Raw genomic sequence first — 27,849 nt, 5'->3', positions numbered from 1 at the left:
TTCTATCATTTGAGTATTAAATTTGCCAGCCTATGCTTATACTTCCAGAAATACAAAGGTACTGAATGCATAGAGTCATTTTATTTAATAACACCATAATGAAACACTTCCTTTTAGCCCCGCTCAGCATATCAGTAATTTTAAGTATGCATGAATATCAGTTTCTTTAAATAGTCCTATTAGCTTTTGTGAAAATTTAGTAGTACAGATTGCTGGCTAGTTAAGGACTATCCTACTTCCAGAAGTTTACATGAACTGCTCTGCTGTTAGCACTCCAACCCCAGATCGCATAACTGGCAGTTTTGCTCCTACTAATATGCTGCTAAATATTTTTCTCATGATGAGTTTCTCCAAGTGATAAACCAGGCTGACAAATCTACTTCTGGTGTGTCAGTTCACCTTGGCTTATTTGATGTCAATTAGATTTAAAGAGCCTTTTAAAAAACCCAATCTTATAAAGAAGAAAAAAAAAAAACTAAAGAATTTTTAAAAATTAAAGAATTAAATACTCACGCATCTCTGGAGATACCATATTATCATTGTGCTCTTGCTCAAACTTAGCACAGATAGTAAGATGTACAATTATCAGAATGTTAAAATAAACCATAGCTGCACATATCTTAGATACATCTTGGCTGATACCAGTCTGACAAATGTATTTCTGGGCCCATAAAAACAGTAGCAAATGGTGTACTTTTCCAGTATGTACTTCATAGCTGTTAAAGTGGTGAATAAAATAGAAGGCAGCTCTTACACAATGAGCACACACTGAGCATACAGTCTGTGCATAAAGTCATGCAATGGAATCACTCAGAGTTGAAAAAAGGAAACTCAGCAATAATTAAACAAGAACTCCAAAACCTAGAATAAGTTCTATCATGTTAGATTTAGTTCAGATGGATTGTTTAACAAAAAGTTCATACTACAAACACATGGCTCTTGCCATCATAACGAGTTAGATATAATTTGCTTACAATTTTAAAGTAGTACTATTCCACCTCTAGACAAACCTCATATCATTGCATACAGAAGAAAACAATAAGGGAAACTACATTTGCTTGAACAACGCACCTTGCCAAATACTACTTGTACAGCTTCAAACACTGTCAGCTGCTCCCCAACAGGCTGAGCATATTTGAGATACGAGAAAGAGCCAAGTCAATAATTTCACATATGCTCTAAGGCAGAATAAGCCAAAGACTAATGCTAACAAGATTCCTAATTGTTCGTGCCCCTGCCATTCGTTTCTGTCCCTGTACTAACTCCTTCCTGGTACCAACACAAGCGCATTTGTACAGTCCCACTGCAGGAACGATCAGGAAACTGATTTTGTCTGCATTTGTTCTCTATGTGCCTGCACAAACATCTTTGACAGCAAAGGTGCAGGGGAGGAGGAGGAGGAAGCCCACGCAGAAGCAGAGAGATGCCCTGTACAGCCACAGTGCTGCTGCTCAGCCCTGGTCCTGACATGCCCCGTTCTACAACTGAATCCAGTCAGCAACACGGCAGGGGACCAATACACTGAAAAAATGGAATGGAACAACATCTGTGCTACTTGAGTGGAAAACTCCACCTCATTTTTTAGATCCTGGCTTTTACTACTAGGAGGTATAGGACAAGGATGCATCCTAGACAACTTGTTGCAATTAATAGCTATCAAGTGTTTTTTCAAGTTTTTTCGGGTGTATTTTGTGGCCTTATAAAACCTAAAACAGACATTTGCAATACTATAGGAGGAGATGATGTAATAGCAAACTCAGATAAAACAATCCAGAGCACTTGAAAGAACAGTTTCAAACACCACTGCCGGTAAGCTCACAACTTGTCCTTTCTCCAAGGCTCTCCCCATGAGCGTAGAGAAGTCACAAGTTCCAGGCAAAGCCCACTTTGGCAGCACTCAGTCCACATCATAAACAGCAGACCTTGAGAGACACCACATCTCTACAAACATACACCAGCAAGCTCAAGGTGTCTGCTAAGTGCATGTCTGCCTCAAACACTGCTATAATTTTTGTTGTGCCTTCATTTAAGCTCCACTTTTTTTGACCCTTTTCCAAAACCTTGGCGCCAGAACATGCATTAAGAACTAAATACACAAGGCTATAAAAAAAGCAGCATAATAGAATCTGTCCCAAAGCTGACAAACCATGACACTTAGCTACACAAAGCCAAATGAGTTTGTGTTTGAGAGTGTTTTGCTTTCTTTAGGGGCTTTTAAAAATTTTTATTACTGGCAGACAAGATGACCACTTTCTGAAGAGGCGAAACAGACATACTTAAGGAAAGCTCCAAGGAAAGAGCAAGAAAGTATAAAGATCTTTTATAATTTAAGACTGTGACAATTGAGGTTATAACCAATTGCAAAAGAATATTGATATAAGATATCTTTAAAGGTAACCAATGACATTAAGTGATATATAGTCTACTCTTAAGTCCTCATTTAAGTCCCATTGTATGTTCCTGACATGCACTGGGAAAAGTCAAGAAGAAATGAAGAGCAGTATGCTTTTTCCAGATGATGACACTTTTACTCCTGAGATTCATTACAAGTACTTTATGACATTTACACACGGTATTTATTTAAATATAACATTTTAGTGTATAGTTTTGTCACGTAAGAATTCAAACACTAACACTGATTTGTGTCTATCATATTTGAAAATACTAAAGCATGAAAAATAATATCCTAGATTTGTTTTTTAAACTCTGCTGGACACATACTGTAAATGGAGCTGGATCTCTTGCACAGCATTACTGAAGCTTCTGTTGCTATTTGCTCTCCCCACCAGACAGTAGTAGGAAAACAGGCACCAAGTCAAACTGCAACAGGCAAGTGTTTCCACTACATTACCTCATCTTAATGCATCAAGTATCAACACATACAGGCACTCCATCATTTTCAATATCAAAGAGGAAGCAACTTCCTAAAGTTAAAAAAGCCATTTGTCTGTCATTAAACATAAACAAAAATAAACCAGAACCATGAAAGATTAATTCTACTTCAATACATTCAATTAGACTCCATTTTCAAAAAGCACAGGAAGTTAATTTCACAAGAAATGTGATTCTGCTTCCCACAGAAATACACTACAAATAGAACATATAGAAAAAAAAACCAGTTTAATAAATCAGAATTGTTCTCAAATATGTTGTGGTTTCTGTCTTGTTTTGTTGCGTGTCCTGTTGCCGGGTTATGGCCTTCATAGACAATAAAATACATCTGAAGTTCTTCATTCACATCTCTGAGAAGCATGTTTGGTAATAGTATTTTGCTTTGTAATTTCACTTTGGTTTAATCAAATACAAGGAACATACATACTCCAGACTTTATCTCCAAGGTCTATTCTCATGCCCTAAATGCAATACCTGACAAAGCTGACATCCAAAAAACAACTATTCCATGTCAGTCACATCTATCAACCAGCATAAATGTTTTAATATTTTCTATACCAACACAGTGATTTGTAGGCTATAAATCTTTGCTTTAAATCTTTTTCTGTCTTTAACAATTTTAAAGCAATTTTTATACCAAGTCATCTGCTGGGGGCAGGGGGACAGTGTTTTTCTATTCTGTATTTATGAAAAATACCAAGCACAATCAGCATAAAGTTGATACCAGAAAATGGGTAGCACATTTATGCCTTACTGCCCATAACAAAATGCTACATTCTCTATTTGCTCTACTAAAAAACAAAGGAAATAGTTTTCTCCCTTCATTAAATTCATTGCTTTACTGAAATTTTAATTAACACATATAAGGTAACACTTGAAAAAGTTTCCAGTTACCACGCCAACAGAGAAACATTAAAAAAAAAATCCTCTTCTGACATTTAAAATGGTTGCTGAAGTTCTCTTCATGCAAGCGAAATTTTACTACCAATGTCAAACCAAAGCCAGATAGCATTGCCTCCAAAATGTTTTTAAACTTACTTGGTTAACACTATCAAAAAAAAAAAAAGCATCAAAATTTTTCTAACTAGGAGAATATGCTCAGAAAAATTTCACTCCTATTTAAAAATTCCCTCTGGAGAAAACATGCTGGAGACAGATCAAAGAACAGCAGTATTTGCATATGCGACAAAGATGAGGCTATCATGAGAAGAGACCCCAACTTCGAAAACCACAGCTTTAATAGTTTACTTCAAAGCGGTATCACAGCAAATTGAAAGCTTAGTACATTCACCATATTGTAAGAGGACAACTGTCTCATAGAATTATTTTCTCACTTCCTTTACCTATGATAACATTACACACAGCCTACACCAGACTGTGCTACTGACCCACTATCCTACTAGCTTAGTAACAATTGAGTTCTCAATTTGTTCTTCCTTTCTTATTTAAAATTTATATTTGGTATTCTTAAGATTCGGTTAAAGGAGAACGTGTCAAGGCATTGAAGAAAAAGTCTTCCATCTAGACACGTCAGAATTTCAATTTGAAATCTTTCTTTTAAGCAAGTCTACTAATTTACTTCTCTCAGCTTTTGGGAGGTGGCCAAATTATGTGTTCTTGCAATGGTGACATTCTTGCCCAAAGCACAAGTTCGACATTTAGTGGTCCCCTTTTCAATCAGCATCTATCATCTCTTTTGAAAGGCAGATTCTACAATAACAACTGTCATCATCATTTCCTTCCCCTCCCCTCCAATACTGAGGGCTCCAATTCACAAATACAAATAAAAATGTCATCCTTATTTACAAAATCTTGTATCCTCACCCTGTTTTCCTAGAATGCTCCTAGGAAGCACTCTGTAGCAAAGAAGTTGCTGACACAGCACATTTACATCCAAAAGTATAAAGTAAATGATAACAAACAGAAGAAACAAGGCAAGGCTGAAGAAACTCTTGGAAAATCCTGATCAAATCCCAAACAGGATTATCGGTGCAGAAGGTTTTACTTTCTTTCAACATGCATTTCTTGTGTCAATAGTAAAGAATGTCTGTAAATGCAAAAGGCAAAATCCGTATGTTTTTACCATCACATCAGTTAGAACCAATGCATTGTACATAATGAAAAGAGATGAGTTTCAGTGGAATTTAAGGCATGCTAAGAGAACAGGGTGTCAAGAATTGGTAGGCCTTTAGAAGCCCGGAGCTTGAAAATAGGGCAATAACCATCCAGAAGAAAGAATTCATCTCAACAAGAACAGGCATGTTCATTCAAGAATTTTTTTAAAGAATGTTTTTAAAGCTACACTACGTTGTATAAAATTGCTCTGTATCTTGTAGTTCTTTAAGAAATGTTTTTTACACAAGGAGATATTTTGTATGCACAATCTTATAAAGGCAAAAAACGAAACATCTAGCTGTAGGGCCATGTCTAGTCCCAAAGAAATGATAACCCACACTTTTAAGTGAGATCTATTGCAAAAGTCTACGCATTTGTCCCATAGCCAGAGCAAAGAAACTTTCTGGCACTGCTAGTTTTCTAAAGCTCCAGTAAAATTCCATGTTGTTTTAGTAAGAAGCCTCACCTTTGCTTTCAGTGATTTAAAAACTGAGACATCCGAGATTCTCTGGGGATTAACACATTTAAAAAGTTTTATATGGCTTTATGACATTAACCAAGTTTTAAAATATTTTGAGAAGAATTATCAATGTTCATGTGCAGAAGGAGAATGAAGAAAAGACAGGGTTTTTTTCAAAATGTTTTTACAAGCCAAAAAAGTAATTAATGAAAAAGTGTTACATAAGTTACTGCACTACAACTACAGTTGTCAAAAATAAGATTCAAGATGCCATTAGCTAACTTGCAGTCAGGAGCAGGGGGAAGGGAAAGAGAAGGGTATGGAAATAGTAGAAAAAGAGACAAGATAGTAAACCATCAGTTTTATTGATCTACTTAAGAGCAGTGTAACAAAAGCACCTTACAAAAAAAATATTCAATGTATTGCAAGAATTATTTGCAACCCTAGATACCTTCAACTTTATCCATATTTTGACTGGAAAGCTGTAGAAATGACTGCATATATGACATGCACTAATAAAGACAAGCAACCAAAATCAGATTAACTGAAGTGAAATTAATATACAGAATTAATGCAATGAACACCCTGAAAAACCCAAATCTATCCCAAGATAGATTCTTAAACTGAAAGAAGTTCTACCTTAATATGGAAAGTACTGAGCCCAAAGCTCGTTGGTAACTGCCCACAGCAACACCTCACAGAAGGTTCAAACTCTGAAGCAAATTCAGGACTTAAACAGAACACTGAAAAGAATTCCAACCTCTTCTGAACGGCATCAGCTGTTCCTGATGGAACTGCACGCTGATGGGCATTGCCTAAAGGTAGGCTTTAATGCAATCAATTAAAACCTTGTCTCTAACACTTGCCAGGAGTAGCTTACCTGGTAAGCAGAGTAAAGCTGTTAACATTTTTAAGTAACAGTACTTAATCAGTCTCAAGCAGCAAATTAACACAAAGAAATCAAAGCAACAAACATTGCTTAAATTTACTAAATGTAGTCGTGTAAACAATTAAGTTTCATTGCGCTTTTAAATCTACAGGTTTTGAGAATATAAAAGTCAGTAGATAACATAAATTACTGGCAGTAAAATTTAATCTCAGCAACAGCTTCTTTGTTCTTTTTTTTTTTCACCAGAATAACACAAACTTACTTACACTTGGGTTACAACAAGTAAGTTACAACAAACAAACTTAAACACTTGGGTCCTTTAAATTCCCTTGTTTGATACAAGATCACATGGTTATTGATTTACTGATCCCTTACAAAGGTTTATCTGTTGTAGTAAAACCTGATTAATAAAATTCCTTTGGCTTGGCAATTAAAATAAATATTATACCACTATTGAAAGCCAAAGACAGAACTGCAAGAGCACTAGACGAAAGCAAAAATTAACTATATACTATTCCAAATACAGAAACACAACAACTTACAGAAACTGTAAAATAAGTTTAAAAAAAACCAAACAACTTTAATAACAGGAAAGTTGAGAGCCAAGTACATTTTTTCAAATTACAATAAAATTCTGCAAATACATGCAGAGACAATAGAGAAATCTACTTTACTAGAAGTACAATCCTATGATGGTACCAAAGAACCGCCTTTAAATGAATCATTCCTTTTGCCATCATTTACTTGTGCCTTTCCAGGCCAAACAAGAATAGGCAATTCCATAAATGCAGACAAGCGGGATGACAAATGAATAACCAGCTCCAGAACATGAATTCTCACGGCTTTTTACTCTAAAAGCTAGTATTCCTTTTATTCTATAAACAAGTAACAACTAATTCCTGCCGACTCTCGGTCATATCCAACTTCATATACGCTATAAAAAAAAACTCCTTAAATGAACACAAGCACATGCTTTTCTTACCTGAAAGGGCTTTCTACCTGCAGGCCTATTTGAAATGACTCCAAAAAAGAGAGAGCAAGAGGGTAAAGGCTGTCAAAAAAGGAGAGAATATTTTATATGCTTTAACACCCACTTGCACTTTTCAAATTAGATCAGCATTTGTCAGAATTGTATACTTCTAAGTATGCACAAAAAACCAGTACAGTCACGAGCACAAATAAGAGTGCACATAATTGCTAAATAAAAGATATCCAAAGAAACAAAACACAAGCAACTACATAAAATTAAAATGAAGACAAGTAGGATTTTAGCTCCATTTTTCACACAGACATCTTGATACAAATGGGATCTGAAGATTTACATTTTCTCACAATATTTTTTTTTATCCCATATGTATTGCTACACAATAAACCACATCAGTAAATGCTGAGTTCATATAACAATAACTGAGCACAGGCCCATTAACCTACATATGAAAAACACCTGCAGTAGCCCAGTAAAACCCAGAAGGGAGGAAGAGTTTTTGAGAACCATTTTCTACCTTGTCGAAACTAGGTCAGATGGCAACTTAGAAAGAACAAACCTGGGCAACAGTTTCATGTTACATTTTTCCTTCAAAAATGCCAGTTAGGATTTGTTCAGTGATGCCTATTATCTTGATCCAAACCTAAGAGTGCCACCTGCACGCTGCTCTGCCTTCGCACTGTACATTAGCCTGATTAATCTGTTTCTACAGTGCAGCGAATTACCCACCCACATGAAGATGTGGCTGATAGAAGCCACACCTCAGAGAGGCTACAAGCAAAAACAAGGAAATCAGGTCGAACATACAGCCATGTCTGCTGCATTGTGTCTTCTTGTCACCTCTGAGACTGCAAACTAACTTGAAAACCTCTCTCTTTTCATGAGCATCTTCCCTACTCCAACCAAAGCTTCCCTGCCCAGCCACCCCCCGGTCCCTTGCACAAGCACAAGACAGGAGAACAAACTGCAGCACATGTCAAGCTGAAGCTGCAGCCTTTGGTGAGACATTAGCTAATCAGGAAGATAACAAAGATGATTTTTTAAGTCAGTCTTGAGATTTTGTATGGGTGCAAATATTTAACACAGCTTGCAAGTCCTGCCTGAGGCACGTGCAAAGTGAACATAATCACTTTTAGCACCTCGCTGAGTGGTCTACAAGGAGAACCACCAGACTGTGGTTTTGCACGCTCAATTCACAGCCAGGAAAATACTTTCCCTTCTGTTAGGGGACAAGAGAGACAGGAAATGTGTTGAAACTAAAGGAAATAATATCTCCATAATTACATATTCAATTGGAGATACTGTAACTCACTAGAATCTAAGCAACTCTACAAAAGCTTTGTGCATAAACACAAATAAATAAAATACACACACATAAATATAATGTTGCTTCTTAATAGGAGTTACTCCAAAAAAAAAAATGTGATACCATTCATCATTTGGTATGCAAAATGTTTTAGCAGAAATCAGGAAAATTTTGCCTTGTTCGGATCCACAGGAATGCTTGGTCACATGAAGCCAACAGATTCCTGATACAATGTCCTCCAATTGCTTGTTATTTAATATAACATGTTTACCAAATATGGGAAAATTACCCCTCCCCATAATGGGCCTTTTTTTAATTCAGCCTACCAGAGTGCCTTGAGTTTTCTCTTCCCTCAACAATATAATAAATATTGTATAAATATGTTCTAGGAGAAAATAGCCACATTCAATTCTGTCTGAAAAATGTTCACTGTTTTTATTGAAGGTAAGCTAGTATTTTACCTGTAGACAAATTCAACAGCCAGTAAATCATACAAAATCCTTTTCATAAGCTGTTGTACTCAATAGAAGAGACAGTACAACATGCAAAACCAAACAAAAGACAATTTTCAGAGACAGGATACAAATGCATCAGAGAAATATTAAACACAATGTATTGAGCACTTCTTTTGTACTGAGAGGCTTATAACCAGTTTATGCCTGAAACAAACACTGACTTCCTTTTTTCCTGCTGGAGAGCTACAAGTTCAATTGCAGAAATGACACTGAGCATAACAATGTTCTTCCTTCCTACTGGATTTTGCTGTTGGCAAAGGAAAATGTGTTAGCAGAAAACACCATCTATGACAATTTACAGAGAAATTCAAGTCTGAGCTGCAGAGGGAGATGTGGAGGGGAAGAGGCAGAACAGCTGACCATTGCTGACTGGCACACTAGGTAATTAGTCAACTGAGGCAATTAAATATATTGGAATGTTTTAGAGGAGAACTTCTTACCAGAAAGGTTGCTAATTGGTGTTAACTCCATGAAATTATTTGCTTGATAAGCAGCTATTAAAAGTTGCTAAACAGAGAAAAGCAGAGGAAATTATACCTTCCTTGTTTGAGTATTGTGTACTGTTCTGCTCATCTCTAAACAGAATGAGCATAACTTCAAAGGAAGAATGGGGAGGTCTTCATATGCAAAAAGCATAGGATAGAAAACAAAGTGAAGAAAAACAATCCAAAAGCATACAATAGAAAATAAAGAAAAGTTAACCAAATAGGAGCTTTTCTCCAACTGACAGTATTTTGAAAAGCTACTAGCTATAAAAAAAAAAAAAAACAAAAAAAAAAAAAAAAACAAACAAAAAAAAAAAACTAGATAGAAACTGCCTTTACAGAAATGCCTTAATACACAGTTACGATAATGAGTTCTATTGATCATCATGTCCAAGACACCAATTTTTTTTCCAAGTGAGATCTACATGATGGAATATAAAGCCGTGTTTATATTAGGTAAGATAAAAATCAAGCAGTCTGGAACACATCTTCACATTCAGGACACAAGGCAATTAGTAAATGTTTTTTGTTAGGAAGAATTATATTAAATTGCTGTGCTGCTAGACTTCTTGTAATACCCCTTCTCAAGGCCCAGGCAGATAGTTATTTCAAGATATTAGATAAACTATTTATTTCTCTGAATTTGTAAGGTAATGATTAGGCTGTTAAACAAGGTTTTAACCAGTTACTTCTGGACCAGTGCAGGGAGAGAAGCACACAATAACATGCCTAAAATCCTATTTGTGAGTAGCATCGGCTTTTGTCTGAAAGAGCCATCTCTGGAAAAAATACAACTCCCTAAAGAGTCTTTGTGGAGCTCTACATTACACCAGCATGGATAATAAACATGCTTTTTGCTTACAAAAGCAGACACCAAAGATTTAGTTAGCTTTTATCCCACAGGAACTGAATCTTCTATCAGGAAGTGAAATTTTAGCAATATGTTTCTGAATAACAGACAACAGTGAGAGATGCTCTGTAGAAATGCAAGTTCATTCTTTTATGAAAGCAGTAAAAATATTGCCCAAGACCACTTTTTTCCGAATATGATATTTTGATAGTCTGTGAAGATCTACAGTTACACCCAAAATTTGATTCCATTAATTCACATTTTTAAATGGGCTAACAGAAGAATATGATGTATGTGTCCTCCTTGTCTGTTATCCAAGTCTTCAGAAGAAAACAAATAATTGTAAGTAAGGCTAAATTACGTACAGCAAAGTGAAAAACCTTTAGGGTTTCTAGTGGCATATTTTCAGTACTACTGATTTTTGGACAATCTGTTCTCATGTGTACACTAAAACAAATTCTGCTAAACCAAGTTTTTTAAAAAAGTAAACCTACTCTAAACACAAAGGTGCTTTGTCAGTGAATTAGCTAAGAACTTCCAGGCATGTAACAAAAGTATGCAAGAATATGCCATGAGTGGAATAAAAAATACACAATGTAACCTGCCAGGCACCCTCAGAGTGGAAAATTTCAAAATCACCACATTTCTCCTATAAAAATAAACCACATAATTAAAGATGTTTCTCAATTTAGCATTTCTGGTTTGCTTTGTAACTGTTTCTTATACAGTTATAAAATTTATACAGCTAAAAAAATATTATTTACTTACATGAACAAATACACCAAAAGAATGGGAGACAAGGAATAATCCAAAGCAACATTTCAGAGACTTGCTTACTGCTGGGAACAGCACATGCAACCATTTAAGCCCTACACAAAAGAAATCTGTCGCCTGCATGTCTTTAGGATAGTATGCCATTAATGGCCAGGGGTTTTTTCCCTAAACAAATGCAAAAATTACTCAAAAATTTTTACAGTGGACTGTGCAGCATGAACAATCTTTGCTACCCTCCCTTGACAGAGCTTTTCCCAACCCATGCCTTAGTCCACTGGCGACTTCTACTTAGTTGCTCTATCGGTGTTCAGTCCATATCCATCTTCTGTTGAAGAATCGTAAGGCCAGACTGGCAACCTCTACTTAGTTACTCTCTTCTTTCTACAATCTGGTTGGGCACCAGAGACAGCTCTTTGAGAGATCACATATTGCAGCAAGCAGGTGCATGGAGAGAATGGAAGAGTTAACTTTGACATAGCCTCTGCTGAAAGTTGACTATGCTACTTCTAAATATGGAATATTTCATATCCATGGAACATTCAGTTATTTACTAGCATCATTATACATAAGCAAGGTCCCAGTTCAGAGATGTTAACACTGTCACACTACATATAACAGTCTTTTTGCATATATTCAATACAGGCATTCAATAATCGGGCAGAAATCACAATAAGTAAAAGAAATTCAGACAGCAGTAAGGCCTTAACTAATTTAAATGGCTTTGCATCATATTTATTAAGAACAAGCTCCAGATTTCTCACATCAATTACCCTCTATCTGAACCAAACTACTTTATAAACAATATAGAAGGAAAATCTGCACAGAAATCTACTTCTGAAATTTTTTTAACCCATAAAAGCTTAGCAAGTTCCATTGGCCATTCAACTGAGGAAAAGACCAAAAGTGAAGGCAATGTTAGATAAGCAACCAAAGTCAGAGTTTTCCCCAAACAAAAACAAAAAGACATAGGTACATTACCTAGAAATAGGTCATTCTATACTAGAAAAATCATTACTTCTAAAAACATTTAGTTATTAAAAGATTTGCATATAAAGAGCTGCCCTGAAGACTTCTAGAAGCCCTGATTACATGAAACACATTCGCTGTGCTCTGAATTCCAGTGCAGAACTTAGGCATAAATGTTCATCTATTACAACTTGCATTAGTCAGAGATAACAGGCAAGAGTTCCTGAAGATTCCAATGTTCCAAAAAAGTGAACAGACACTCAGGAGAATCCTGTCAGATATTCCCAACAACTTCTAAAAGATACTCAAACACAGCACAAATGTAGCCTCCTAACAAGCTGTAAATTATGTTACCAAAGATTCTGAGTTTTTTCTGTCTCTCTGATACCTTTCAAAGACAAGGCTATGCCATCAGAAAAAAAAGGCACTGCCCACAACTCTCATCCTTCTGACTGCAAAACACACATGAACAGCAATAAACCACTCAGAGCAACTCCAGGGGTATGGTAGCTTCAAAGGCAGAGTAGGCAGCCCAGCATTCTGCCTGTGACTAAACCAGTCACAGTTGCATGATACTGAACAATTGTGGGCGAGCATATCACAATTTCTAATTTAGCACAACATTCTGCTATGAAGTACAAAGTGTAACTTTAAGTTCTCTGATGCAATTAACGCAGAGGTGGAATTGTTCTTTCTTTTTTCCATAGCTCTGCTTCAAGCTTATCTACTAAGAGTTTTCAGAACCACTTTAGCTGATAGCAGACTACTCTTTACTTCTGATATTCTTTATGAACATAGGCAGAAGGGTCTAAAACCAGCTGTGCATCTTATATCCCCCCCAAAAAAAGATCTAGTAAAGCACTGAAATTCTTTCTAGAATCTGCACATTTTCACTTATGTACTCTTGCACCTAGCATGTTACAAGACCTACACAATTCCTGCATCAAAAGTTTAGCATTAGAGAAATGTTGTCTTTACCTTTTCAGTATTCCTGTTCCATTCTAAACTTGGTGCAAAAAATAAGTGGTAAATCAAATGAGTTGAGAAGGTCTGTTAAGGATGCTTGAGGTACACAATCAGAACATATAAAATATGTACAGGATTTGTTGGGGTGAAGAAGGCAAAGCAAGACAAATGCAACAGGTAAGACATTTTAAAAAGAATTTACCAAATATCATATGAAACATTGCATCCTAAAAAATTCTGTTACACTCAGATGAAGTTTGTAAAACAGTTAAAAGCTGAAGTGAATTCAAGCATAGATCTTCTCTGGTAAATAAACCATCTACTAGGAAGTCTCAAACCTTCTGAAAGTAATAAATTATTGCTAACAAGGCTATCAAAGATGAGGAGGAGTTAACACCACCTCCCTTCCCCTGGATAACATATTAATTATAGCTTCCTAGGTAGTGTTACTGATTGGCTGACACCTTATCCTGCAACATTTTAAAGCTAAATAAATAGAAAACAAAACTTAAGTGCACTTAGTAAGCAAGTGCACTGCAAACATAAATATCAAATTAATAATTAATTCTGTAGCATTCAAAAAACTTAAAGACATTAAAGAAATATGGCAAAAATACCTGACTCAAAAAGCATTTAAGTTTACATATAAACATATATCCTTAAACAGAATAAAGCACTGCTTTTAGAACAGTCCTCATATAAAGCAAGGAGAGCAATGTTTTTTCCCCTGTATCTGAACTAAGTGTCCTCTTCACACTCAACAGAAATCTGACACAGTGAGCACTTAGTGGCAAGGTCCATATGTCCAAACAGCATTTTCTATGTCATGACAAAACAAGTTTAGTCTATTATAGAAGGAGCCCAGATGCTGACACCTCAAGAGATGTGAAATGAATCCTATCCTCAAAGATTCAGATCAGTAACACCGTGTGTATCCACTTCAACACCTCTGTGCCCTACAAATTCAACAATGTTAAACAACAAATTAAAATAATATGAATAGGTGAAGCAGGAAACTGCATAGTAAATGCTACCCAAATATGCTTTTCCAACTACATCCTTGAAGTTTGCATGGTCTGAAACACCAGCTTCCAGATGATGCTGCATTCTCTAAGTCCAGTATAACAACAACAGCCTTGGCATGAGCAACAGCCATTCAGAAAAGCCAAGAAGGAAGCAGTCTCACTGCTGGATGTTTCCAGTGTGGCAAGTAACAGCTGCTACTGGTCTGGCTGCTTTCCTCTGCTCTGGGCCCTGTACCCCACCAGCAACCATCACAAATGCTTCACCCAGCGCTGCAAAAACAAAGCTTTCTGCCTGCCCTGCCAAATGCAAATCATTATTTCCCTATTTCCTCTGAAAGGAACAACAACCGAGTAAGAACCGGAAGATGCCTGAAAGCCATCCTTTGGATGGTGATACCTTAACAAAAATAAAATATAATTTCTGATAGAAATATTTAAACCATATTCATATATATTTAGTTATACCCATTGTCTTTAAAATCTTCTAGGTTAGGAATGAAATATTGAACTTGTTTTCATTACAATTAAACCTCATATCCATTTCAATTGCTAACAGAAAATGACAATCTGTAAAATCAAGGGATTTTGCCTATTAAACAAACAAACCAGCTCCAACTTCTACTTTGAAGTATTCTCTGTTTAGCAGCAGTTTGAGATAGACCAAAGAAGTAGCAGGTTTCAAAATATTTCTAAGTGAGAAATCCAAAACCATCAGGTGAGGCTACTTCATAAAATACGTGAACATGTCAGAGCCAATGGCTCATTTTTCATGCAAATATTACAGGCTACTTAAAGCTCCTGGGCAAGATGCACAGGACAAGAACAGCACTTACCTTGCCCTAGCACGTCTGCAATAGAGAACTTCATTATTGGTGTTGGTACTTGACACCACCACTATGAACACCGTAATTCACCTTTTCCTATGTCTCTAATTTACACCTGCTTCACATGCCAACACTAAGAGAAGACTCAGGAACTATCCTCTCCACTAGGTATCAAACAACCCTGGGGTTAAGCAGAATACTTTAGGGAAATGTCTTATACGCTTTAGCTCCACACAATACAGACTGTTCTGTAGTTAAGTGCTGATGTCAAATTCACTACCTAGCCAAACAAAAGGAGCTCTTTGAAATATACAAGCAGTTGTATAAATGGCAGCCTCTGTGTTGATCCCGGGACATAAGATGTTGTTTTCCATAGCAGTATACCGTTGATTTTTCCAATTCTCAACTGTGTGCAGTAAGCAATACAGAATTTCATATTTAAGTCAGTCTTCTTCAAAATTCTGAATGCAAAACTTGCCAAGAAAAATAACTATAGCTCTGTCTTGATAGTTAAATACATGCTCCTTTCCAGCTTCTAACTAGTCTCTTACTACATTCCCAATTAACATAGGAGAATTAAGCTCATCCTTTATGGTCATTGAAACTACAGCACAGACCTGAAAAAGCAAACTCAATTTTCACTCCTTTCAACACCATATTTCCCTTAATTTTCATGCGCAAAAAGTCCTTGTTACCAGCAGTGTTTCACTTCCACTTTTGTTTTAATTGTGTACACCAACAAAATTTTGAAGAAGGCAACCTGAACTAGACACATACATGAAACATTTCTGAGGTCAGTTTTCAGAGCAGAACCCAAGACAAGACCAGATAGTTTCACTTCAAGTACTCACAATCACATGAGAAGGAGTGAAACAATTCTTTTCATTCCAACAACCCTTATAAATCTTTGGGGGTGGGGCAGGTGGTGGACTGAAAAAAAAATACAGGAGGCCACAAAGTCCAAGAAGTTAGTTATTTTCCCTCAATATCCTACAAATAAGAGTGGCCTTGTAGTAACTACAGAGTAAATGCCCACTTTCCAAAGCAATTTGGATGAATGATCTTCAAAAATTAGTTGATTAACCTGCAAAATCTTCACTATCACCTAAAACCCTACAGCTGCCTAAAATCTCCACCCACAGTCAGATCTGAAGGTAAAAGACCAAAGACAGACAGCAAGACAATATCTAGTCTTTAAGCAGTTACACTATTACTGTATTCTGAAAACTCTGTATATTCGGTTGTTATGCTTAGTCCTCTGCCTCAAGTCTTCTCCAACACTTCACAGACCCCAAAAACGCAGCATCAAAACAATATATGACCAGAATTAAAGAAGCACTTCTTAAAACATTTCTACTAAAGCATAAAAAGCATCTATTTGAATGAATAATCAACTAATATATTCATATTTAAAGAATAAAAAGAATTATTTGGGCAACAAAGCAATGGCTGTCTTGTTCTTTGGCTTTTGTAAGAATGTTAATCTGCTGCTGACAACCTTTTGGGCACAGAAAACTAAGTATGATAAAAGAAAATCAAAACCAAAAAAATCATTGTAATTCTGCTAACTTCTGGCATGAAAGAAATTTCAGTGTTAGGAGACTGCAAACCAATACAAATCAAGAGCAGAAACACAGTTCAATAAAATCAATTTTAAAAGTGAGTCAAGGCCAGCAAAAATTTTGCCAGTCTTCAAACTGAAAACACCCAATTAGTTACGCCTCCCAAAAACTAACCACACAAATTATGGTGCAGCTTACTACATCATTATGACATTCTCCTTTAAGCATTTTACTCTTATTCTTTCTACTTTAGCAATCACTTTAAACATTTTTACAAAAAGAAAAAATGAAATGCTAACGGAAATGGCAACTATATGGTCAAATTGTTTAGTCTCAAGTGACACAACCATACCTTGCAGTTTCACAGAAGATTAGCAAAAACATATGAAATGGCCACACTTACTCAAAGGTGTCCACCCAATTCAATCTTGCCAAGGACCATCTAGCAGCAAATGGTGCAGCACAGAGGCTGATGGCAACAAAAATTTTTCCCCAAAACAACACATTTTTCTTTTACAGAACAGTCCACTGTAATGAGATTTCTAGCTCAATTGTACCTGTTCGTGCAGACATGTTCTCCCACTTCACCCTAGAAACTAGGAAAGGGGGCAGGGATATATCTATTTTCAAACATTCTGCTGATTTTGCGATTAATACCTCCAGGCCTCATAGCATGAAAATAAGTACCAGTCTTCCTTCAGTTACCTGCTTTATAATACTCATTATTTCAAAGAGGCCTACCACACCCTTGCTATCTCCCTCCTAAGACTCGAAACCCATCTGGCTGACACGGTGCTTTTCCATCCCTCCCTCCACCTTCTTGGCCTTCCTTGCTTCCAGCCCAGTGTTCATTCAACCTTTGCTTAGCTAATTTCAGCATATTATTCCAGCAAAAAATGAACCTATTAAATTGAAACAGCTCAGCATGAGGAAGAAGACAGGCTGAAGGCCTAAACCACAACTGCCTTTAGCTTCTGAAGAACTACAGCCACAGGGCAGGTCTTTTAACACCAAGAAGTCCTACTTGCTTATCTTACACAAAAATATGCATATAAAAGCACTGGCAAGCTTGATTCAAGCATCTTAGCTCGGTTGGAGCATGGCTCTAGTAACGCTGAGGTTGTGGGCTCAGTCGAAGCATGGGCCATTTACATAGGAGTAGGACTCGATGATCCCTGCAGATCCCTTCTAACTCAGAATATTCTCTGTGTGTTTCTGTGTATTTTCTAGTTTTACACATCCTTTCAAGTGACAGTGATCAGTATTCTATTTCTCTGTCTTCATACTTTGTAGTATTTCCTCCTGACCAACAAGCAGGCTTTTTCCAAAGAAGAATCCACTATTATTCCCAAAAATCTCAACTATAACAGCTAATCAGAGATCCATTTAATCAGTTAAATCAATTCTGAGAATACACTTAATGGTACGAACGTACTCATTAAAGCAAGCTCCTTCCTCTTTTTTCTCCCTGCACCACTCTTTTGCATGTCAACACTACCATCTCATCTCCCTGTCACACAATATCATGAAATACTTTCAGAGACTTCTGCATGCAACAGCAGCTTACATTAATGAGTCCCAGCTCATCACCCCACCACACACCAAACTTCCATTTATTTCTGATCCTCCATTTGTAACCATCTAGTACTGCGCAAATGCATCCCTTTTCCTTCCATTAAGACACGATACCAGTGATTGTTCATCACTGTTTTGTAAGAAAACAGTGATTTCTGTGAACCTGATCACAGACCAGGTTGCATACAGAGCTTCCACTTTGTTGGAATAAGGAAATCTTACCAGTCATCAACATCAAGAGAAATTAGAGCCTTGACTACTGTTCATAGGATACTATAAACAGACATGAGGCAACATAAAACAAGCTTCCGAGTGCTTCAGAGATAAAAGAATAACACATCACAGATGCATAGTTTCTTAGGATGTTTACTTAATAAGCAAAACAAACTAATTTTACTTGGATTCTTTTATAACAGTGTTTAAAAGTAGTCAATTGGATGCATTTAGAGTTCAGATAGGTGGGTTTTTTAGCTTTCAAACATCCACAGCCAAATCAGAATGGGACATGTTCTTATTATCCTGTATTAATAAAATCATATTTCATCAGTTTTACTTTATAGAAGTAAATAATTATGCCTGGGCGAGCAATTTCAATTTTGAGAAATAAACTCTCTTACAATAAACCAATAGGCAAAAAACAAATTAACTCCCAAAACAAAGGTTTCACTCCAAACCATCCATTTTTCTATAAGCTACTATACTCTACAGTAACTGATCGCTTTAAGAAGCTCTGCTAAAATCATGGCTCTACTGCTAATCTAAAAGCCCCTCTCCACAAGTGCTATGGATAGCTGAAGTATTTCCTTACCAATTTTGAATGTCATTTTTCAGATTCACAGTTGGTAACATCTGGGTAAAACGTAGCTTTTTCTGAGTACCTAAGTCTCCCTTTACCCAACTCTCTCAATTTCTATTTACCTGGCATGTGTGGGCTTACACTAAAATGGTTAATAATACTTTCCTCCAGCACTTTTATCTCTTCACAAGACACTGTAGTGCAGCTGTGCACTGAACTGAAGCAAAGACCTGATCCTCACGAAAAGAACCCCCAGATTTCAGCTCAATCAATTCCCCCAAGCAGTCCACCTCCAGACATGATAAGTGAGCAGCTGGAACACACAAAATAGACGGGGAGGGAGAGAAAGCAACAAGCACAAAGGAGGAGCACACTTTCCTGCAGAAACAGCCCATTTCAAGGTCAAGTTAAACCAGTCACAAGGTTAACATCTTCTAAAGCTGCAGAGCTACAGGTCCCCAACCCTTGCCTGCAACACTATCACTGTAAAACCAGTTACTGGCAGTGGAGGTATACAAGACCAAAGCCAAAATACTACTTTACTTTAAATGCAGTCTTAGAATGAAATCCCAGTGAATACATAATACAGGTTCATACACTGAAGTCAATGGAATCCTTTTCAGTGGCTCTTATCTGTATTTTAGACTGACATATTACCGTGCTGTTTCCAAAGTAACTAGAATACCCTCTACGGCACTGATAACCATATTCAGGGAACTTGAACCAGGTATGAACAAGAGACTGAGGCAGCCAGGTTCCAAAAAAATACTGGCAGAGTTAAGTTTTTCAAATAAAAATTTAAAATGTACTGTGGGAAAGACAGAACTGTCTCTATGCATTTCATTTGCAACTAAAAACCACAAGTAGGAAAAGATATATTTATATTTGTCCTTCTTGACACATAACAATACAAATTTTGAAACTATATGATATTATATAATCTAATCTTCATATTTAGCAAAACAGTAAAAAGTATTTGGCACTAAAAAAAAGGCAATTTCATTTTCGCTTCCAAACAATTTTTAATACTTCAGGCAATGAAAATAACTAAAGCCAGCGGTATTTTCACATAGAAATACAATGTTACAGCAAGAAGTTACCTTGCAACCTTCTATATATAGCAATCTAGAATTAAAACTACGGTAGAAGGAAGACTCCTACTCAGAAAAACTACCTTTCAGATTTGTTTCAAAATCATCACAGAACACCTGATTTGCTTAAGCTTTTTATTTGTTAACAGTATAATGTTTCTTGCTTGCTGTTCTTCAAATGAAAATACTGTGTAGAATTTCAAAATGAGGAAAAACTGATCAAGCTTGTCGTTTCCAGACTGCTAGAGAGAAACAACATACGATTCTTTTTATATGCTTTAGATCTAGGCATAAAAACAGAAGACCCACCTGCTAAATGCATCTAGTGAGGGCAGGAGGGGGGAAGGCATTTCAAGTAAAAGCCTGTGTCTGGTACAAAAAAAAATTCAGCAGATTGACAAAAGTTATTAGTCAAAGCTTATAATTTCCTAGCAAAGCTCACTGAACATACTTGTACATGAAAACAGAGTAAATCTAAAAAATAATCGTTTATTGAGCCATTCACTCATTTGTCAAATGCTACACATATTAAAAAAAAAAAAAAAAAAACCACATTCAGGAGTTATTCTTGATATTCTTGACACATCTCCAGAGGAGCCACAACGAGTTATTTACTATTAGAAATAAAATAACATTTGTGTGAAAATTTCCTTTCTAAGTAACATATTTAACCTGCAGAAAACTCTGAATTTAAGTAATTCAGTTCACAGAGACACTAGATGGAACCGAAAAAAACTGTTCCTTTATCTGTAACACTATTACATGTTTAATAATAGCATACAATTAACCCCTTCCAAAGGAGCATTCAGACCACACCTTCATGTGTGGAAAGTTTCTCCTTTTAAGGAGAAAGTACACAGAGCCAAGAAAACCAAAATGTCTTCAGCAAATTTTTATTCAACAAAACCTTACTTAAATTCATACTCTACACAAGGTTTGCTTGCTTTTAAACACAGCTTTAAATAGGTTCAGCTAAACTACTGTTTTTAGTAAACTACTCATCTCAATTCTAGAAGCTGAGCACATGACCATTTCTTACAATAACTACAGAAACACAGTATACACCAAAAAAAAAAAAAATCAATCAGGTATTAAAATTTTAGCTGGAGACAGTATCAGAGGGCTGGGCTGCTGACAATTTTTAAATCATTCATGAGGTACAAGAAAAGGTAGGAAACAGAAAGTGCTGCCTAGAAGAAAAGGATCAAAGCTATCTTTGAATTCCTATAAATTCCGAGCTACTGCAGAAGTTAAAGCTTCACACAATCCAAGTAGCCTCAACAACAATTCCAATTTACACAAGCTTCTGTGGTGCTGCTTGTGGTTTGCAATACAAGCTGCAGTAACTCAGTGATGGGTTCCCATCCCATCCCAACATCTAGGAATCACTAGAGAAGCAAGATTCACCTGCAGTAGCGTAACACTGTCTGCATAGAGAGAAAATCTCCTGATATACTTAAAATCTTGGCAAGAGACCACAGGAACGAGATTAAAAAGGTCAGTGGTTCTTACCTGTTAATTTGAATTCTGTTTAATCAAATGAGTCAACAGTTCTGAGTGCTGTACGCTCAAATTCTGAATTGTTCTGACAAGCACATTATCTTCAATTTCCAAGATGAATTTTAGTTAAAATTCTAGAATACATCTCATTATACAGATTTAAAGACACCCGCCTCTACCAGGTCTTCGAAAAATACCATGGATTTTTTGGATTTGAAGGAAAATGAGCAAGATCCAGAAAAAAGGGGCAAGGGGAAGAAAGGTATAGATAAACTCTCTTCAGTTAAGTTTGAATTGCTCAGAGAAATCAAGTAACCAAGTGCAAATTTTCTGACAATCATCATACTCTGTGCTGATCCTAAATTTTAACAATGCATTATAATTTTATTCAGTCCTCCCCTTTCAGATATGCAGACAGTTTCCATAGTAACTGAAGATACTTAGTAGTAACCAAAGGCAGAATAACTATAACTTATGTAATAACTTGAAACTCACCTTGGTTTCTAAAAATGTATATGTGCTTATTTTAGGACAACAAACATTGTGGTTATTTATTTTTTCACACTCCCTTATGTGCTCAAGATAAACATCTCAAGTTCCTGTATTTTAAAACACCAGTTTCACAGACAGGATTTAACAGACTAATCCCAATGAAGTCTTCCCATACAGCAGGATTTCTGCAGTAAATTAGTCAATGCTTATGTAAAATAATACACTTTTGACTTCTGAAGAGTCTTTGACCATGCACTAAAAACTCAAAAAAAAAAAAAAAAAAAAAGAGCACCAGTAATTTTCTTAGCTTTCCCACATCACAGCTCTTTGCTGTACACTCCTCTCCCTAAATGCTGATTGAGAATGAATACTAAATACAAAAAAGATGTACAAGTTAGAGAACACAAACTAAAAACCAATTAGAAAGCTATCAAACTGCTTACTTCATACAAATGCTAAAAAAAATATGTATTTTTAGGTGATTTTCATAGTAATAGTATCATCATGGGAAATCTAATCATGATCAACAGCTCCTGTCATTGGGTACAGTCCTCTTTTGACAAATATATGGCAGCTCAATCTAGTTATGATAGATCAGTATCCCTGGAGTTAAGCAGAAGAAAATGAGTCATGCCCAAGTTGCGTGGGACCAGCTTGTCAGAATCTGGTAGGAGGTCCTCAGAAAAGCAGAGCTGTCTTCAGAAAGCTTATAGCTGAAAGGGCAACGCAAAAACCTGCTGAAGGAGAGATGACAGAGTTCAAACATTTCAGGGACCAACACTAGGGGTTTTAACAAAGGGTCCGCTACACACTACTACTCTTAACACAAAAAAAAAAAAAAATACCAGCTAAATAACCTTTCTAAATCACAACACTAAGACTGAATCTTCAGAAGAGGTGAAGGTAAAAAGCTCACAGAACACCAGAAGGTGCAGAACACACTAGCAGAAGAACTGAAGAGTTACAATCCAAACACTGGAATGCTGTAAGGTAAAAAAACTCAGCTAAAGGCAGAGGAAGTTACAAATGCTTGATATCTTATCTCTGAGTGGGAGTCCAAACCCACTCAGCTACATAAAGGCCATGATTTTTCCTGGTTAATTGTTTTTTAATATTTGTTTCAAAACTGTCTACAAATCCAGCCATTCACAGCTTTTTTAACTGTATCTCATAGTTATGACAATGCAACTGCTGACTGAGCTATCAAAACAGAGATCACACCTGCATTTCTCCTATTCTTCATCACTAAAAATAAAAAACATGCTAAGAAATTAAAAACTTAATTCAACTGAGAAACTAATTCTATTACAGAGACAAACAACTGCATTGAGATGCTATCAAAAAATAAACAACAGCTCGAAGTCAACATGCTTTAGAGGAGACAGGACTTGAAATTTCTGTCCTCCTACCAGCAATGGTAAAACCAGATTACAAGGAGCTTTACTAAAGACAACCAGAAGTAATGGAATTGCAAAAGAAAAAAAAAAAAGCAAACCTGTAATGCTGAGTCTTCATCACTAGAGAAATCTACTAGCAGTTTACTAAGAAGGCAACAGAAGTCTCATAGCTCACAAACTTTTAAGACCAGTGCATGCCAAAATAGCCATGCAAAAGCATTTTGCTATGTGACCAAATTCACCATCCTCTTTGTATTAGTTCACCATACACAAAGTCTCACGCACAACCACCAAAGTCCAAATACATTATTCAAGACCCAAAAAACTCACTGATGCAGTTTCACAGTCACCTTAGTGATGAAACTCTATGAACAGCTCTGTTCTGACTATCTCTAGGTGCCATCACAGGAAGCAGACCATCCTTGTTCCCCTCTCTTGACCCCATGGTCCTCCCTCTTCTCTGCACTGGTGCTAGGCTTAAAGCAAGTCAGGAAAGAGTCTGGTAAGAACTTTAAAGTTTTTCCTGGTCCCTGTGTTTCTTGTCACGTTCCTGCAAGCCAAAGCAACAGACAGTGCCCATCACAACATTAGGGCAAGTCCAGTGGTACAAAGCAGAAAGGGAGCATGAAACTCCTTCCCTCCTTGTGGTTTTCCAGCAGTGGGATGAGCATGCCTACTCCTACTAGCTCTCTTGTGGTAACAATATTGTGTGCATGGCCAGCTGGAGACAACTCCAGAGAAAAAAGCCCCACTTAAACAGCCACCCACATTAGAACAGCTTAAGCCAATTGTAAAATTGCAGCTAAGAACACATTTTCCAGAAACCTTCACTTCTGAAATGCCAAAGTCTGATTAATTTTAAGAGCTCAGAGTGTTAAGATGATGGCTAAGTTCCAGAACAGAGTGCAATTAAAAGAAAAATCTTTGAATTACTAAGAAAAAGGTTACATTATGTTGCCTATTGTTTCTTCAGTAAATACAGTGTAGTGCTGTAGTTAAAAGTGGTCTCAAATATTATAAGACATAATTTGAGAGAAATTTATTAGCCAACTACAGGTGCAGGTTCTCTGTCACATCCAAAGGCAGACATGTTAATCCATGATCATGGATAATTTAAACAGGAAAAGAATCCACAATTATCCAGAATTACAAAGCAACTTAAAATTGGGTGACTATGAAAATGCGAAAAAGTGTTATCTTTAAGCTTAGAACAGAAGGTTCCTTAAAACCTTCTACCAAACTAAGTAGTAAACAAGCAGAGCTGGAGTGAATAGCAAACAGCCTCATAATGTTCCCTCCAATGGAGACACAGTTTTATTGGTCCAATTTTCATAATCATGACTAAAAACCTTCAAGCACAGTGTCATATGTTACCTATTCAGCTGTCATTCAAAAATACTGTTAAAAAGGCACATATACACAGACAAGACAACAGTAATGATAATCTATATAAAAAATTAAGTAAATACCTGAATATCTGATGAAATATGGCAAAAATAGAATCTTAGGCACTTCCCTAGTCCTAAAACTCATCGTACATCCCTCTTCTGTCAAGTGTCTAGATTATCTTTGCCAGTTTCTTCTCTAAACCAATAAAGACCTCTAATAATGGGAACCTGTTTAACAATCTACATAATTTGACTGTTATAGGTAAAAACTTTCCAGCCTTTACTTAATCTAAATCACACCCCCTAAAATTTACTTCCTCTTTGCCTACATCTCAACCACAGGAAAAAAAAAAAAGAAAAAAAAAGCTTAAAAAAACCCCCAATGCTTCTGTGAACCATTTCTTGCATACATACCCATCGCACAGCCTTTTCCACCACATCAAAATAATGCAATACTTTGATGAAAAAAAAAAAAATTAATTCATAGGTTCTGAGCCTCTCAAGCCACATTGCTACAGTCCTCTGTATTTTTTTGATTTAATACTCAAAACTAGAGACAAAAGTGCAATCAAAAAGAAAAAATAAAAGCCTTCTGTAATTTACACTGGATCAGCATATCCAAGGATGGCATCTACTTTTGCCAGCTGCATGTTGCTCATTCGGACCAATTTGTGACTAGGAGTCATGAATTATTTCCTACAGCTCTGTTTCCCGAACATCTCAATTTGAGCATCCCATAGCCTCTTCCTAGCACAGCATTTTATATTTAGCAGCTTTTTATCTTCTGCGTTGTACTTCTCAAACCTGTCAAAACTACTGAATTAAAAGTTTATTCTATTCTTCTCCAGACGAGTGTTGGCACTCTCTCCTAACTCAACAGGACATTTGCAACTTTTATCTTTTAGGAAAATGATAGATAATATAGCTAAAATCACCCCCTGAAAAAGTCATCTGGTTCTTTCCAAACCTTCAGGAGTTATTCCAGCTCCGCAAAAAGTAACTTAAAACTACTTGGGAGTTAGTTAGATAGGCAAACAACTTCCATGACAAATTGAAACACGTATTTATTAACTGGATGAACATGGAACTACGTTGAAACCCCCGAAAATTTAACACTGTTTCCAAGGTGGCTTTCAACCATATGTATTTTCCAGACCATACTGTCATGTAACACAATAAATCCACTCATAGCACATTAGATTTCTCAAATAATTGTATTTCTTCTTCACCAGAGTCACTGCTATGAGGGAGAGAACACAGTTGATAGGCATCTCGGTACCTTTACAGTCCATAAAACATTTAAAAAATTTGGTTTTTTCCATACAGACTGACACATCCAAATTGATTAAGCACAAAATGTAGACAGTGTCAGTACTATTCATAGTAAGAATTGTTTAACACCACCTACAACCAGATTAATCACAATCAAAAAAAAAAGAGAAAGCTGTTCTGATACAGCATTTCCACAACACCCTTGGGAGGTACAACTGCTGCTTCACAGACTGCGGATGTTCCAACTTCCTCAGTTTATACAGCAAGCCAACAGATTGGACAATTCAGATTTCAGAAATGTCGTGTCCTCTAACAGGGCCGCTAGATCACGTAGCCTTGCATCTCTATCTTGGAGTTATTTCTTGACCACTGCTGACATTTCATTAATTATAATTAAAATTCATGTCTTTAAGGTGTTGGGCTGAGCAGAAACCCAGGTATGTGTCATCAGCTGAAGTTCAGTACTTTCAGCTCAGGGTGTCAATAGTATTCCAAACATCATCAGAAATTTTTCTCTGATAAGAAAAGCACACTACTTTGATTCGAAAGAGATATGGGTTTTTCTTGTTTCGTCCACCTTCCATGTTCTTCCTTCCAATTACAGAGCTTTCTGAAAAGCACATTATGAGACAGGACAAACTTCTAAATGTTTCCGAGAATTTCCTAAGATACAAATCCCATTTTCTTAAGTGAACTGTCTAAAGGCGATAATGCTTCCTCCTGCTCCTTACAAGATAGATTCAGAATACGTATAAGCAATTCAGAGCCATCAAAGCCTGCTTAAATTAGATTATTTTAAATGTTTCGGTAAAACCGCTAGTTTTAATTGCAGGAACTACCAATTGCCCTAAGTACAGTAATGCGACTTTTCTTTGAAGAATTAAGTGAAGGCTGGAATGCTTTCCACTTTCCTGGAGAATTAAACCCCCCTGGGGGCAGGGATGGACACCTCTGCCTTTGCAGGAGCTGTGCTGCGATGCAGCAGGACCCGCGAGTTGGCTGTGGCGGGTCCCTCGCCCGTCCCCGCCGCAGCCCCGTCCCCGCCGGAGGCCGCCCGCGGGTGCGGCGCCGGGGCGGGCGCGCTCGGGGGTTCTCGGCCGCGGCTGGCGGCGCCCCGGACACTCGCACGGGCGGCACCGCGGGAGTCGACGCGGAAGCGGCGGCTCCGGATCTCAACAATATCGCTATTCAACAGGATCCTGCACACATCCTGCGGCGGGCTCCTTCCCGGGAAGGGCCGCGCCGGGCAGTACCGCAGTGCCGCCGCCGCAGCTGGACCCCCTGCAGACCGGCCCGGCGCCCTCTGCAGAGCCGCACCGCGCCCGGCCCCGCGGCGGCGGGAGGCGGACGGAGGCGCCCGGGAGTGCCGCGGACCCCGGGAGAACAGCGTCCCACCCCTGCACCGACACGCGGGGGCCGTTACCTGTCACCGGCTCCGCCGCAGAGGCGGCCGCGCCTCCCCGTCCTCCCCGCCGGCCGCCGCCGCCGTCCGCAGCCTCCAGCTCGCACCCCGCGCCCGCGGCGGGCAGGAGCAGCCCCAGCAGAAGCAGGCAGGTTGGCACCGGCCGCACGCCGGGTGCTCGGAGCCCGCTCATCGGTACCGACGCTGCCGCGGAGCAAAGGCAGGAACACAAGGACGGAAGGAAGGAAGGAAGGAAGGAAGGAAGGCAGGGGCTGAGCTCTGCGCCGCTGCCGCTCCGGCGGCACGAACCCACTCCGCACCG

The 27,849-nt window shown here is 37.6% G+C and overlaps 1 protein-coding gene across 2 annotated transcripts in view; it reads right to left on the bottom strand.

Moving 5' to 3' along the window:
- STIM2 (stromal interaction molecule 2) overlaps nucleotides 1–27,845 on the bottom strand; it is a 71,595-nt gene extending 43,750 nt beyond the window's left edge. For both annotated transcript variants that reach the window (XM_032110394.1, XM_032110395.1), the window contains exon 1: nucleotides 27,549–27,845. In XM_032110394.1, the coding sequence (XP_031966285.1) occupies nucleotides 27,549–27,720 (172 nt within the window). In that variant the 5' untranslated portion in view covers nucleotides 27,721–27,845. The remainder of the gene's footprint in view (nucleotides 1–27,548) is intronic.
- Between the last annotated feature and the right edge of the window lie 4 nt (nucleotides 27,846–27,849).

The sequence above is a fragment of the Corvus moneduloides genome, chromosome 5, assembly GCF_009650955.1.
Source record: "Corvus moneduloides isolate bCorMon1 chromosome 5, bCorMon1.pri, whole genome shotgun sequence".
Classification (NCBI taxonomy): Eukaryota; Metazoa; Chordata; class Aves; order Passeriformes; family Corvidae; genus Corvus; species Corvus moneduloides.
Note: the sequence above shows the minus strand (reverse complement) of the source record. Positions and strands in the feature narration are given on the sequence as shown.